Source organism: Glycine soja, chromosome 7 (assembly GCF_004193775.1).
Source record: "Glycine soja cultivar W05 chromosome 7, ASM419377v2, whole genome shotgun sequence".
NCBI lineage: Eukaryota > Viridiplantae > Streptophyta > Magnoliopsida > Fabales > Fabaceae > Glycine > Glycine soja.
The window spans coordinates 41,089,668-41,105,403 of record NC_041008.1 but is presented as its reverse complement, the minus strand read 5'-3'; the positions used below and the strand labels follow the sequence as shown (position 1 = coordinate 41,105,403).

Here is a 15,736-nt window from a genome sequence, read left to right as displayed (position 1 = left end):
GATTTTTCTCCTTGAAAATGATGAAAAATATAAAGCTAAGAAATAATAAAATGTTTCATTTTTCTTTTACAAGTTCATATATATTTTACTCGAATTAGATAAGTCTAAATGATTGACAAAATTCTCTATTTGATTATTTCACATAACTACGCATTTAAGGTTTAAACTTAAAATTATCTATTATACTAAAATCTTTTGTCAATTAATTCGCATGTTTGATGGTAAAAAAATTTGGTTAAATTAATTTTTTAACCTTTTTATTTACATTACTTAATTTGGCCTCTCTATTTTTAAAATGCTTAATTTGATCCTCCAATGTAAAAAAAAAGTTCAATGTTGCTTTTTTGTCCAATTTTATTAACCTTGGTAGTGTCAATTAGGATAGAAGTACACCATTGAATACCAAATTTTGAAATTTTTAAAAATTTGAAGTATCAAATTGAGTACTTGACATAAAAATATAAACAAATAAAAATAAAATTATCACAAAAGGGAGAAGAAGGAATTATCTAATAAAAAAATATTAAGTAAAAGAAAATCCAAATTTATCAAGATAGCAGAAAAAAATAAATTATCTAGATGAAAAAGTAATAAATATGAAGTTAAATTACTCTCTTTTTTCACTATTTTATTTACATTATTCAATATAATCCTTTCATTTTCTTAAAAAATATTCAATTTATTCTTTTAATTTTCAGAAATAGCCAATGTTGTCTTTCTATCTAAATTGACACTAACAACATTAATGAAGCCAAACGGAAGGATAATATTGAATCATTTTTATAATTAATGCACAGTTGAGCACTGACATGCGTGGAAATTTTAATTTTTCATAAGTCAGGTTTTTAATATTAAAATGGTCAAGATTTAGAATTAATCTACTACTAATATGAAGAACTTTCATTCATTGAACATTGGTGAACTGATCAACCTTCGACGAAAGGATGTGTCAGAATAATTGAAATTAAACAATTTCAACAAAGCTGCATTTAATTTGAAAATTCTTGTAACCAAAGCCTTACACTTTTTATTGACAGAAGAAAATGGTAGCACCCTTTACGACTTTTACTTCTTTTTGTTAAAGGAGAACCATATATAAAATTAACTTCGATTTTCTTCATTTGCTAATTTTTACATTCATCTTATTCTTAATTTTATTTCTCTCTCTTTTTGTTATTATATTACCTACAAAATATATTTTTTCTTCTCTTTTTTAGCTTTTTCTTTTCTTATTTTTGATATAAAATTAAGAACGATCAACCAAAGTAGAAAGTGGAGAAAAATAGAACGAAAAGAAGGAAGAAATTAATTAGAAGGACAACAGCATATTCAACCATCCAAAGCAGGTGACACATATAGGCATATAGCAGTGGTGAGTGGTGACACTATCCTAATTATTATATCATTCAGACAAAACTACTCAAAACCAACAACATTTTAATTAAATTTACAATCAATTACATTACATCATCTAACACCAAGCAAAAATTTTTGTTCTTATCATTTTTGTTTTTTCTCTTTACAACCTCTTCTAGTCCAAAATTCATCTAATTTTATGTCCTCTGTTTTTCCCCTTCCCATTATCATTTTTGTTTTTTCTCTTTACAACCTCTTCTAGTCCAAAATTCATCTAATTTTATGTCCTCTGTTTTTCCCCTTCCAATGCAGAACTACATGCACATAAGAACTCACAGCCACAAACAGCAGATATAACATATTTTTCTCAAACATAACACAAACGTGAATAAACTACCATTAAATTTACCCACTAAGATCAGCCTAATAACGGAGAATTTAGATAATATGGATAAGGTTATAAATTCGAACTTCAGCGGGAGCATTATATATATTAAAAAAAAATCTTAAAAAATACCATTAAATTAACAAGCATTAAATTAACTGTTTAGATATTACATGAAGATTTTGATCATGATTCATGAGAGTTATACAAAGAGAAGAAGCAAAGATGAAGATAATAGACTAGTAATACCAACCATCCCTGTCCATTTGTACATAGTGGTTGTTGATGCTGAATTGTCTTCTGGCTTGTGAGGAGGCTTTCTGTAGTAGAATGGAAAGTAGGGTAGAATAGGGTCCGGTGGTGGTGGGCTGCCAAAACCACCACTACCGCTACCGCTACCGTCGTTGCTGCCAACACCACCGCCGCCGCCGTAAGGTGGTGTGGGGTAATAAGGGTAATTCCCAGAAGGTGGTGGATATAGTAATCCGGGTTGAGGTGGTGCTGGTGGAACAGTGGAACCACCTGAAGGAGTGGTGGGAGTAACCGTTCCAATGGGTGGTGGGTAACACGGATAAGGGCATGGAGGGTTGTCGGTTTTTGCGGTTGTCGGAAAACAAAGGAGTATAATTGAGAGCACGATGAGAGTAGTGGATGTTGTTGTCGTTGCTGGGTTTTTTGGGTGTGTGGAGGACATGTTTGGATGAAAAAAAGAGAAAAAAATAATGGGGTGGAGGAAGGAACCAAGTGGGTGTGACTTGTGGGTGTGAAAGTGAGGGAATGGAAAGAAAGGAGTGAGTTTGAAGAAATGTGTGTGTGTGTGTGGTGGTCTTATTGGATGGCTACGGGTGTTTTGTCATATATCAGCAATGGAAAGGAAACAATGCTAATAGCTAAGGATTGAAAGTGAAGTTATAGCGACTTGGATGTAATTATTATGAGCAAGGAGAAGTCAAGCATGTGCCTTGGAGATATTAGAATTTTTGGTCATGGTAATTAATAACTCTATTCAAATGAGCTTTGCTTTAGTTAGTTAGTGTGTTTTTTTAGGTTTAGCTATTCATTGTTCTTAATCATAATGATTAAGAAAACTTCAATAATAAATTTAGTTTATTGAGTTGTTAGTTATTATTACATACCCTAATGTTATTCCTTCTCTTTTATAATTTTTTTTTCCTTTTATAAGCAAATTTTGATAATTTTGTTTTATTTAATGAAATTATGGTCAAAATACTCTTCATTTAATAAAAAATTTATGTTTAATATTAAATTTCAATAAAAAAAATTTTTTTTTAATTAAAAATGACACAAGCTAATAAAATTAATTAATTTTCGTAATAAGTGTGAAATTAATTATTTTTCTTTTATTTAAAAGAGAACGGAGTAAGTAACAAATAGATACCAAAAACAGTTTAGTTGCATTTAATTGGGCAGAGGAAAAATCAAAGTGGAGTTGGTGATGCTACAGGGCAGCAAACTCTTCATTTGCGGCATTAGAAATTAAGATTAGGATAAAAAATAAAAAATAAAAAACACTTGTGTTTTTTGCTTACAAAGAATAATAATGATTGCACATGATATGCCTACGACAAAAAGGAAGGATTCATAACAAAACCCATGATGTTATAAAATACGATTCAACTCTGGTCTGAACTGATTATAAACAGAGGGAGGGAGGGGGGAGGTGTTGTCAGTTGGTTCAATAGAAAGAAACTTCCAATTTCAATAATTTTCATATGTTATTTCAAGCATCTTTAAAATTGAATGAAATTGCTTAATTTGACAGGTCACAGCTAGCTTCAACCAACCTTTTAGTCTAAAAAGTAATATAAAAAATAGACTCTTGCTACATATGCCTTGGGCCTTCAAGAATTATGTTTCTTCGAAATTAGAAGTAATTAATATATTTAGCCAGGCCTACCTGACCAGTGGAGAATATTTCTAGGAATTAAAATTTTATTTGCACTAGCATATCCATGGCTAAATCGAATTTGAACTATATGTACTTCTTTTTGTTTTAGCTGGTTTAAAAAGTAACAATACTAAATCATTTCTCGGGTATATGAACTTCGATTTAGTGTCTTTCCTTCAATTAATACTAATTCATTCAGCCATATTAGCTAAGTTCATTTTTATTTATTAAGCTAAGTTCAAAATTTTAGCTAATATAATTTCACTCAAGGGACATGCACTTGTTATGGAGTGATGAACAAGACCAAAACCCAATCAAGAAAAATGAAACTATTAATTTGAAGAATATATGTTAATTGATGAAATCTTAAAGTCCCTCCCAATCCCAAACTCCCTTTGTGATTTTAGTACAACTGCTCATTTTTTTTATGACTATCATATGCTCCCTTTTCCATCCTTAATATTTGGGTGAAAATAATAGTATCAAAGCAAATCATGACTCGTATATATGGTGATATGATATGCCGAGTATGCTAAGTGTTTGTCGAGCAAGCAATAATGGATAGACGATGACATTATGGACTATATATCTTTTCATCAATCAACAAGCCAACACAATTTTATTTACCATAAAATGCATGCAATCAACGCAGCATCCTTAATCGTTAAGTTGAATTAACTTTGAATGATCAATATAGTTTACAAGTAGTGCGGCCATTATGCCTTTTCAATCTTAACTGGCAAAGTTAGCTCCAGAAAGTAATTTAGGTTTTCTTTTGGAGGAGTAAACATCAAATCTCGATGACATCAAATGACAGTAACTGCTGCTGGTTTTGATTGCTTTTGGTTGTTATGTGTCTCCTAAATGAAAAGGATGCTTATCCTCAACGAAAGACAATGAATGGAAGTTCTTTTTTATCCTTTTTTCAGATAATTTATAAGATATATCTGTGCTTTGATTTTTCAAAGGGATCATGGTAGCAAGAAGCCAAGAACATACTACTTTCTTAGTTACATGATGCTCACTTTAATTTGTATGCTGTAATATTCATTAGTCACTAGTAAGGGAAGTTTATCTCTAAATGAATAGCAACTATACTCCCTCAACACTTTTATAAAAATGTGATATATTAAAGGATAAAAGTATAGGATAATATATACAATCGTGAATTTAATGGTAAAATATTTTTATATTATTATTTAATCAAAAATTATTATTATTATGTGACTTTTAAAATAATTATTATAAAATAAATAAATTTATTATACTTGAGATGCCATTATAAAGTTATTTTAGACTCTTAATGCATAGATTTTTTTCCTCAAGAAATATTATATTTTTAAAAAAATAACACATATATTATCATTTTAATTATAAATCACTATTTAAATTATGTTAAGATAATTATTTTTTTAAAATTAATAAATTTATCATATGATAATTATAATAAGGTAACTGTATAAAAGATTTTACAATGTCTGTCCATAATTCTTTTTCTATCAAAAGTTTATTTAAACTTTTTTAAAACTTTAAAACCCGTTATCAATATAGCTTTTTTTTTAATCTTTTGTTCATAAAATCTTTTTCATTGAAAGTACTCTTTGCCGAATAATGGAAGACCAAAAGCTATCTCGAGCCCCGGTCTTCACGCCCTCGTATGTAAGTGGGATATTTGCATAATAAATTTTAAGAAATGTTTGCATGGTACGAGTATAATCTTTTATTATTATATTTTCATTTTAAGTGAAATTAATTGATATACTCCAAGGTTTTATTATAATATAACTAAATACAATTTAATAAATTTTAGTTAATACAAAATATATTAGAAATATGACAAAAATATATATATTTGTTGATGCTCGAGATAGATTACAGACTTCTTTCCGTTTAAGGAGAAAAATAATATAACAACACAACCCCCACAAAATATAATATGCTTCTCTTTTCTTTTTTATAATGAAATATAATATGCTTCGGATGGACCAAGTTACAAATCTTTCATCACAATTTTTATGAACGAAGCTACAAATTAAAGTACAAACTCAGCGTACTCTGTACTGTTGTAATTTTTATTATAAATAAAGATGCAAACTCTAAGTTCAATTTTGTCATTTTTCATTTTTATAATTGTCTAATTCTTCAATACGGTTGTCTTAAGCACAATTATTTATTTGATAAACAATTACATTCATATACTATCATTGAATTAACTATACTTTAAAAAGATCAAATATTAGTTATCCAAATAAGAACTAGGATGAAATGGTCCCAACAACATTATAGACTAAAAGTTCAGTTTCTTTCATCATAATAGAGACCTAGTTATTACTGTTATTGCATCTAAATGTAGATTAGTTATGAACTTTTCTAGGTAGAGATACTTGGTTTTGATTAAAACAGGGTTGTTTCGAGGACTGGAAGAATCAAATCATAGAGGAGCATGTGGACAATATTACAAATGAAGCTAGTGTCCAATTTGCTGACTTCACTAGTGTAATTCAAATCACCAAAACCCATTCCATACGCAAGAAAGAAAATTGAAGAACAGCTGGAGAAAAAAAATAATGTGTGAGAATGAATGATTAGACGCGTGCCCCATAACGGAAACACCATGTTGTGTCACATAGCCTAACTTTGTTGGCTGCTACAATTTCTTTTTTATTAACAAAAGTTTAAAGTGTAGAAGAGTTAAGTTCTAACAGGTGGTCAGATTCATTAAATATTGATAGAGGTAATAATATTTACAAATTACTTATCAATAAGATTTTTATATCGATAGCAAAAATTAAATATATTTTTTTAAATATAAATTTATTTTTTACCAATTGAATCGATCTTTGTTGGTGTTGTCTCTTATAATAAAAGAAAACTACAATGCCTAATACTTTAGTGTTCAATATTTGACCCAATTGTCTACATTGTTCAAATAATTGTGAATTTGGTATTCCTATGCTTAATGAGAATTATTAGTCCCAAATATTAAGTAAAACGCATTAGGGTTAAAAAATATGATAACATCAACGAAATTAAAGGTGAATTAGGTGGTGTACTAATTTTAGTTTTACTGAATCTCATTGTGTCGGTGGAAAAAGGCCATGTAGTTGGTTTCTTGTTCCTAAACAGACACTTATTTGACGGGTGATAGTGGTTATAGCTATCAATGTACGTATGATTCCAAATCAGTTGAACATCTTCAAAAGATTTTATTTAATTGTTTTGTTTTCTTCTTTGGGTTCATGCACATGTCCCCGACTGCACAAGATTCCCATGCCAATTATATATATTAAGTGAATTAAAAAATTGTAAAAAAGAATTCCAAATTGGTAAAAAAGAAAAATTGTAGTAAAACTTCTAACTTTTTTATGGATAGTGAATTAAAAAATTAAGTGGCTCTTTGATTTTTCTTTTTGTTTTTTTATTACTATTTTCTATTTAAAAATGAAAAACGAAAATATTATTTTAAAAGAATAGCTTTTAAAATTGCTTTCAAAATTAACTTCTTTTCGCAATTAGTTTTTTAAAATAAAAAGGCCAGAACATTTCTAGGTTATTTTCGTTTTTTATGATTACTTTTCTATTACTCATGTTATTGTTTGTACTTTTACATCTTGTTATATTTCAATTTTCTAAAACTTATTTAAAAATTGTCTTTAAAATCTAAAAAATAAAAACACAATCAAACACATCCTATTTAATTCTTCTAGATTATATTTGATTGACTATCAAGATCTTTAAAAATATTAAATCTATATCAATTTTTAAAACAAAATTTCAGTTAAAATTAATAATAAAAAAAAAAAACACGAGTCTTGCTAATCAATATCTCAAAGGCATTGGTTAAAGGCTACCCAAACTCCAATCCTCACCACTAAAGGTGTGTTTAGGACAATTGATAAAATTAGATTATTTCAATAATAAATTATACGCATAATCGATTATTCTTATAATTGATTATAATCATAATCAATTTCTGTTTGGGTAAGTTTGCTTAAAAGTGATTTAAAATAATTAATTTTGTTTGGATACAACAAAAAAACAGCTTTTACATAGTAAAATAGTATAAAAATAGCTAAAAAGAAAAATAAGCTCTTAAAAAATAATTCCAAGCTACAAATTTTCAGCTTCATAAAAATAACTTATTTTTCAAAGAAAAGCTTTTTCTAAATTTTAGTTAGATCCCAAACATTCAACTTATTTTGGAAACAACTTATTCCCTTTGTTCTATTATAATTGTCGTCCTAGGTTGATTTATACATACAAACAAAATAATAATAAATAAATAAATAAAGTAATAATTTAACAAAATTAATCTTATATCATCATTAATTCATTTATAGATTGTGTTATCCACCTTTAATGTTATGAGATATAAGTAAAAAAAAAGATAATTAATATTACATTGAAAAATTAAAATTGATAATTATTTTGAAACAATTTTTTTTCCTTACACAACAATTATAACGGGACGAAGAGAATATTTTCTAAGTCAACTCCAATGGGTTTAGGAAGTTTTTGTTTAAAATTATGTTGAGGTGTATTGAAAATCATAGTACAAATGCACTAATAATAATTTTTTTAATAAAAATGTTAATTTTTCATTTCTTAACCAATGGACTTAAAGTATTGGTTAACCTTTTCCTAAAAAGAAATTATAAAATTACCAATGATAATTGATTATTGAGTAGAAATGATCAATCATATTGTATACAAGTGATGTAGAAATGTGAGCCAACCAAATGAATTAGTTGCTTATGTTTCTTTTCTAATTTTTCATCGGTTTTTTCTTTCGGAGACAATCCTGATCGAGGCATAGTCGGACACTAAATGTGTGAACATTTTCCAATAGATATTCGAACCTTGGTTCATCATGCTATAGGAGACTAGCCCTTTCCACTAGACTCAACCCTTTTTGGTAGCTTCTTATATCTTTTTTACCTAGGTTTAGTAATTTGATTATAACGTTATAAATTTAACTTGTTTGAATGAATCAAATTATGATTTTAAAAAAAGTTCAATTTTCAATGGTGATAATTTATATATTTAATTTATTTTTAAACTTGAACAAGGAATATAAAGATTAAACCCTTAAAATGAACTTCAATAGAAATTTAGTTAGAAAGTTTCGTACGGTGCATTTTTTGAATAACTATATTATTGGTATGTGATAATTATTGCACATACTTGTATTTACACTCCAAATTCACAACAATTATCTCACTATCTATTTATTGCTATACTTGATCCTATTTAGTTAGGATTTACTTGGTATTAAGAGTAAAAAAAATTTATCTAGTTAATTATAGGAAATTTATTAGGATTTTATGTGTTTTTGCATAAACTTAGTGCACTTGGAAGAAGAGTTGAAAAATAGAGAGTGAAGACTGCTCACTTAGCGAGATGATCTGACCGTTTAGCAAGAAAAATCATTTAGAGGAGGACATGTGGCAAATAATGGCTAATCAAGAACTTTTGTTCACTTAGCAAGGCTGCTCTTGAGGAAGCCACGCCAACATCACCAAGGCCGCTTAACAAGCATATGCTTGCTAAGCGAAGCAACCTCTTTCGAAGAAGTTGAATTAATGTTAGATGGAATTTGGTTAGTGAGTTATTCTGCTCACTAAGCGAGGGATACTTTTATGCAAAAAGAGAAAACAAAGATTCTACACATATTTTAAGGCACCTTGTCATTGGAAGACAAAGAAGCATATTTTTGGGGTCTTGTGTTGCGGTTGTTGTAACACCGTTCTACCCCCAAGATACATATATATACTTGTAATATTTTCTAGATACGTTCGTAACAAAATTTAATTAAAAGGATGTATTGACTTAAAAAAATGCTTATTTCATGGTAAGAGAATTACATGTCAAATATTTGTAAACTTAAAAAAAATCAATAAATAACCTAATTTCATGTTAAACAAATCTTGACACTCCAAAGTTCATACAAACCATATCAAATAAAATATGTGAAAAACTACTCATTAATTTAATCCTTAGATAAATGAATAAAACCTATCTTTCAATGTTTTATTGTTTTAGAGAATTCATAACCCTAAAATTAATAATAATATATAGTGAAGACCTAAATCTCTCATGTAGTATAATTATCATTATAACCTTATAGAAACTCATGCTGCCACCCCGTTCAACCACATCATCATCATTCTTCTCAGATCTGACTCCACCCTCCCCACCTTCTGATCTGAATCATCATCATTATTCTCATATTCGAATCATCATCGTCATGCTTGTTCTTCTTAGATCTTTTATCACCATAGGGTCCGACGAGTCTCTATCTCTTATGAACAACATTTTCACTCATTGCTTCCACACAAAAATGTCGTGATTCAGTGATGGGTCTGCGAGCAAGGTTGACATTGGGACGAAATCGAGAGAGCGTCATCAGTGTGGGTTTGTCGCGGGAAGTAGTTTATGAACCAGAATCTCGATATGCGCGATTTAGCATGTGAAGCTTTGCACTAGTCATGCTTCCACCTACATCGAGCATGGTTTGGCGTTGCAATGACATAATGCTACTCTGCGCTCGTGGTGGAGCCTTGATTACTTTTGACATCAAAGTGTTGGTCTCATGAGTTCGTGAAGCTAAGATAACTGTGCACTCCAACATCAGTTTCACCCCTTCTTGATCCAGGTCGCAACTCCACCCTATGGATATTTTAATGTGAAATAATTAATTTAAAATAGTGATAATTTTTAATTATAATTATTTTAAAACTTAAAAGTTAATGGAACATTAATATTTTTAACAAAAAATTGAAAAAGAAACAAAATCAAATCCTTTAAAAACATAAATGATTACAATGAGATTTTAACACTTAATGTAGAAAACATAAAAATATTAAAATATAAAGGATTAAAAGTAACATTTAATTCAAAAAAATATCTTGAGAAAAGTGTATGAAAATATAAGTATAAAATAGATTAAAATTGTTTTTTTCCTCAAAAATTGGAAATGTTCATCTTTTTGTCTCTACAAAATTTTTAGTATATATTTTTTTTCTCATAAAATTTAAATGTATTATTTTTGGTCTAAGATTTGGTTGTATCCAAATCTATATTATAATTTTTTACATGTAAATGTAATTTTTTTATATAGGCTATACAGATAACTAAGACAAAAAAAGTTAAATATATAGATTTAAATATTCAAATCTTGTTCTAGATCAAAGAATAACACTATTTTTACGAGGATGAAATAAACTTACTAAAAGTTTTATAAAAATATATTTTTTTTAATTTTATGAGGATGAAAAATATATTTAAACTTAAAAAATACTTTGAAGTTTAACTTATCATTTTTCCTCTTTTGTATTAGATGCTACTCTATTCCCAACCTTAACTTGAGCATAGCAATTAGCACCATTTTTTAAAAGATCTACGGGCACGTGAATAATTTATTTTGTAACGTTACCAATGTCCACTTTTATATATCAACGATGATATACAACACATGCATCATTCAAGAGAAAATAAGTGCAATATGTCTCCTGAATCTCATATTTACCAAGCCTATAATTCTTTGTTACTAGGCGGGAACAATAAGTTATATTATCTGCACCCAAAAAAGACAAGCAAAAAATAGAGCACTCCATATGCACTTTGATGCAGGTCATACACAACGCCCTAAATTATTACACCTTGGAACGTAGGTGCACCAGTTTCAATCACACCTAATATTAAGTGATGTCTTCTCAAGCCAGTCCTCAACAGAGTGTTGCAAACAAATGAGGTTAAGCTACCATAATCGTTACCACTAAACTTATTTGTTCTTTTTTAATGAATGTCGTTAGTGATTTATAAAGGGTGGCGGGATTTGTCTGAATAATGCCAATTGAGCAATTATAGAAAATTCTAATTGCACACCTGTATTTTTATACACAATTCCATTTTGCTATACTTATTTTATATAATTAATCAACTTTTAAATAATAATTAAAAAACATCATAAAAAAACTTACAAGAGTCAGAATAACTAGCTGGGTTGATTAGCCAATATAAATTGTTAACCACTATAACAAAGTGCCAAAAAATGAAAAAAGGTATACGAAACAATTATCCATAACTACTTAATCACTGCTTATGTGAAGGCGTCTAAGCAATATGCTTCCATTCATCTGAACTTTTACTTGTTAAACGTGATGCAATTATATCAAAAATATAGAGTAATAGATTGTACAGTAAACGAATTATTAATCACAGGGAATACAATGCCGGTGATCAGTTCTATTAGTATCAAGAGTGTGAGTGAAAGCTCATCAATAATTTCTACATCTAACATATAATCAAATATAAGTTACTTTATTGTATTTAAATGGACAATGTGTAATTGGTTAGTTGATGAAATAAGAATGCAAAATAGCATAGCAAACAACTTGTTTTTGGTTTAGAGACATTTTGTCCTATGTTATGAAAAGTAAAAGTACTCCTCTTTTGGATAAACATTCCAAAACAGTAATTTATTAGTACTGCTTAAATGCATTACTACACTAAACAATTTTAGTGGGGTATTTTCAAATTTGAATAGAACTCAAGGACAAGCAAAAAATAGTTATAGACTTAACTCATTTGATTCTGTCATTTATGCAACCTATAGAACTAAAAGCCGTGCCCCATTGAAATTTTCCCTGCTGGAATTTTCTTTAGTGGGGTGATAGGGATGAAACAGTGAAAAGATGTAGACATATAGGCTAAACTTGCCAAACATCAACAATTAATGGGTCCCCACTCTATGCATGTTGGTGCAACCGAAGTTTATGTTTCAAGCCACTGACATAAATGACTCATTTGATTTCACAAACATGAATTGAACTCTGACATCAAGATCCAAAAGATTATTATTCTTTAAGGTCACTACTACTCCGCTTTCATCCACTTAGAAAACGATAAAGATGAGATTGCACATTCAACCGTGGCTTGTCTAAAGAGTTTAGTCCTCTCTGCTTGTTTTTTTAAAAAAAAAATTTGATTAACCTTTTAATAAAGATAATTATAGGTTCTGATACAGAGCTACTGTTACGTAATAGATAATGAACACTAATTAATCTTACGTAACTATATCGTTATTTTATGATTAATTTGTAGGAACAAATCATCCTAAATGTTAAAATTTCTCTCTAACACTGTCAATATTAAACAAAAATTCAGAACTTTCTTTGGCCAGGTATACTTGAAGTCTTAAAGAAATATTCAATGAGTATAACAACATGTTTTGAATTTGTGATTGAATGTGTACATAATGGCCTAAGTTTGGTTCTTACATAAAACATCACTAAAAAGGAATAAAGAGCTTTTAGTGTAATTAGAACTGGAGAGATTAGTCATAATTGATTCAAAGTATCAAAATTTGTAAAAATACTTTAGGATTTCACCATAAAGTCAAAGATTTTAATTATAATTCTAATTCATTCCATAACATTATCCAAAACAGAGAAAATTTGTCTCAAGTTATAGCGAACTTCCCTTGCAACTAAAAATATATTTGGTAAAATAAAACTTGAGTAATATTATTCTTATAATTTAATTTTCTCTTTATCTTTCTCTCTGTTACATTACTCATCTTATCTCACAATTCTACTCTTTCTATTTCTCTTTTAAATTGTAAAAAGTAATATAAAAGTGTTATATGAGATCAGCATAATTATCCACAAGGCTTTAGTGAATGTTTCCCTCATATGTTGTTCACGAGCTAGCATTACTTTTATTGGCTCTTTTTCTAATTAAATTTAAAAATAACAACTGGAAATTGAAAACCTAATTGGAGTTAATGCATCTCTTATTTCTGCGATCCATTATTTGGCATGTGTTATTTGTATAGATAGGCTACGCGGAACCAAAGAACCATTATTAGCAACAAAGCGTGGACCCTTCAACAATGAACTTTGTGTATAATTGAGACGGCAATGTGAAAGCAATGGTATGGAGCTAATGAAGGTGGTGGATGATCCGTTGTATTCAACATAATTAATTGATATAGGTCAACAATTCAACATTATTTATTTTAATAATGCAGAAATTGCAGCTACACTCGATTTAGATCAGCACCCACTTTCTTGTTTGATCCATCAATAACCATTCATCCCTTTTTTCACATTTCGGGAAATTTCGTGGAAAATTAATATTGAGTTTAATTAGAATTATAATATAATTTTTTATTACACTATTATTTAATTATCGTGTTTTTCTATTAGTTAAAATTTATTGAAAATATTACAAGAGTGTATTAAAATATGTTACTCTCACATTTCTCTGGTTTCTAATTAATCGAGTTTGGGAAAATTGGGATTACCAGTGCATCTGAAAATTAAACTTTTAACATGAAAAAATGGAATTGAGCCCCATCCTCTACAGTTTCAAAAAGATATTGCATGCATATCTAATCACTAAAATTAATAAAGTTTAGTTTTAAATATTAATATTAATTTACTATGCAATAAGATAAATAATAAATCCGAGTTCCACTAAAATCTGTAGAGGAACAAAATCCTCAGATGAGACACACAAAGTTTTCAAAAAAGGCGTTCTTTATAAATTTGACAGAGAATTACAAGAGAGATTGTGATCGCATAAAAAAGAAGAACAGAGCATGGTGTCAAACACTAATTACCGGTACAAAATTCTCTGTGCCGTACCATACGTAAAATCTTGATATTCATAACTATAACAATAACAATAACATCATAAACCATAAAATTCTTCCATTGTGTATTTGTGTTTAGAATGATCTGAATGATACATCGTTACTATTACCTTCTTCACAAGCGAATCACCAAAACGCAAGCGTGCTAAACAAGCCAACCAAAAGTGGCAACAACATGGTGGCAAAGCTCCGGCGGTGGCGGTGGCTGATGGCTCCGCTGAAATTCTCGTCGACGGGATACAAGTTCCCCGGAGGCCCGGTGATGTATATGAACGACGATGGTGGTGGTGGCGGACAATACTGAGAGGGTGGTTGTTTCTTTGGCGATGGCGGTGGTGGTGATGGTGGTGGTAGTACCGGTGGCGGTGGCGATGGATAAGTGGTACCACCACATGATCCACACTTTTCTTCAGTGCCGTTTGTGGCAGGCACTGGAGTCTCATCAAGTTTCCTTGATTCAACGCCGTTGACTGAAGAAGATGTGGAACAAATTAGGACAAGGAAGAAATTGAGGACCAATATTGGTGCCTTAATTTGATTCCCTTTGATCAACATAGTGGGTTTCAATTCAGAGATTGTGTGTTTGTGTTTGTGTTTGTGTGGGTGTGAATTCTGATTTGTGTGAGTGTGAGATTGATGAATTGGGAAAGAGAGATTTAGAGAAGTGAAGGTGAAGGATTTCTTACGTTAGGTGCATGGGAACTATAAAAAAAAAAAATTGGTAAATTGACCTTTTGAGTTTATTTAGGGTAAGTACTTTTCTAAGATGAAATTTGAGTGAGCATATGGGGATATTGAGGCTTTTTTCTATTATGGAACTCTTCGCTTTCTCGGGTTTTCTAAGTAACTTATGGAATAAGGGAACCTCAATAACATGTGGCTTGTGTAGATTGTGAGCTCCACCACTTATAATATTAATACATTTTTATATAAAAAATTATTATGAGTTTAATATTTATGTGAATGTAAAAAAAATAAAAAGTATACTCTTAGTTAATATAAATCATTTTTAGAATGACGTTTTTTTAAATGATTATTATGAAATTTGATAAATCTATTATATATGATTTGTAATTTTAAACCATAATGATAAAATACTTTTACATTGCTGATTAATGTATTATTTATTCTTAAAAAATGCTTACTAATATCCTTAGAATATCATAGTTAAAAAATTAAAAATATAAATTATTTTATTAATATGAGTAAAATTATGTTATTCATAACTTTTTTTTACTATTTCTTATTATTTTTTATGATTTTTATGATAAATGTTTTTTAAAATTATCATCAATACTAATTAACAAAACTATTTATTCTTATAGCATCAATTTTTTTTTATTTTACACTTTTTTATTTCTCTCACAAGATTGAATCATTTTTATATAATTTAATTTGTTGTGAAAGCAATTTCTTCCACATGTCC

The 15,736-nt window shown here is 29.0% G+C and overlaps 2 protein-coding genes across 2 annotated transcripts; both read right to left on the bottom strand.

Moving 5' to 3' along the window:
- Window positions 1-1,845: 1,845 nt before the first annotated feature.
- LOC114419731 (proline-rich antigen homolog) lies at window positions 1,846-2,631 on the bottom strand. Its single transcript, XM_028385500.1, has one exon. It carries the CDS (start codon window positions 2,433-2,435, stop codon window positions 1,944-1,946), a length of 492 nt encoding a protein of 163 aa, XP_028241301.1. The 5' UTR covers window positions 2,436-2,631; the 3' UTR covers window positions 1,846-1,943.
- An 11,545-nt stretch (window positions 2,632-14,176) lies between these two features.
- LOC114419730 (pectinesterase inhibitor 10-like) lies at window positions 14,177-15,124 on the bottom strand. Its single transcript, XM_028385499.1, has one exon. It carries the CDS (start codon window positions 14,863-14,865, stop codon window positions 14,437-14,439), a length of 429 nt encoding a protein of 142 aa, XP_028241300.1. The 5' UTR covers window positions 14,866-15,124; the 3' UTR covers window positions 14,177-14,436.
- Between the last annotated feature and the right edge of the window lie 612 nt (window positions 15,125-15,736).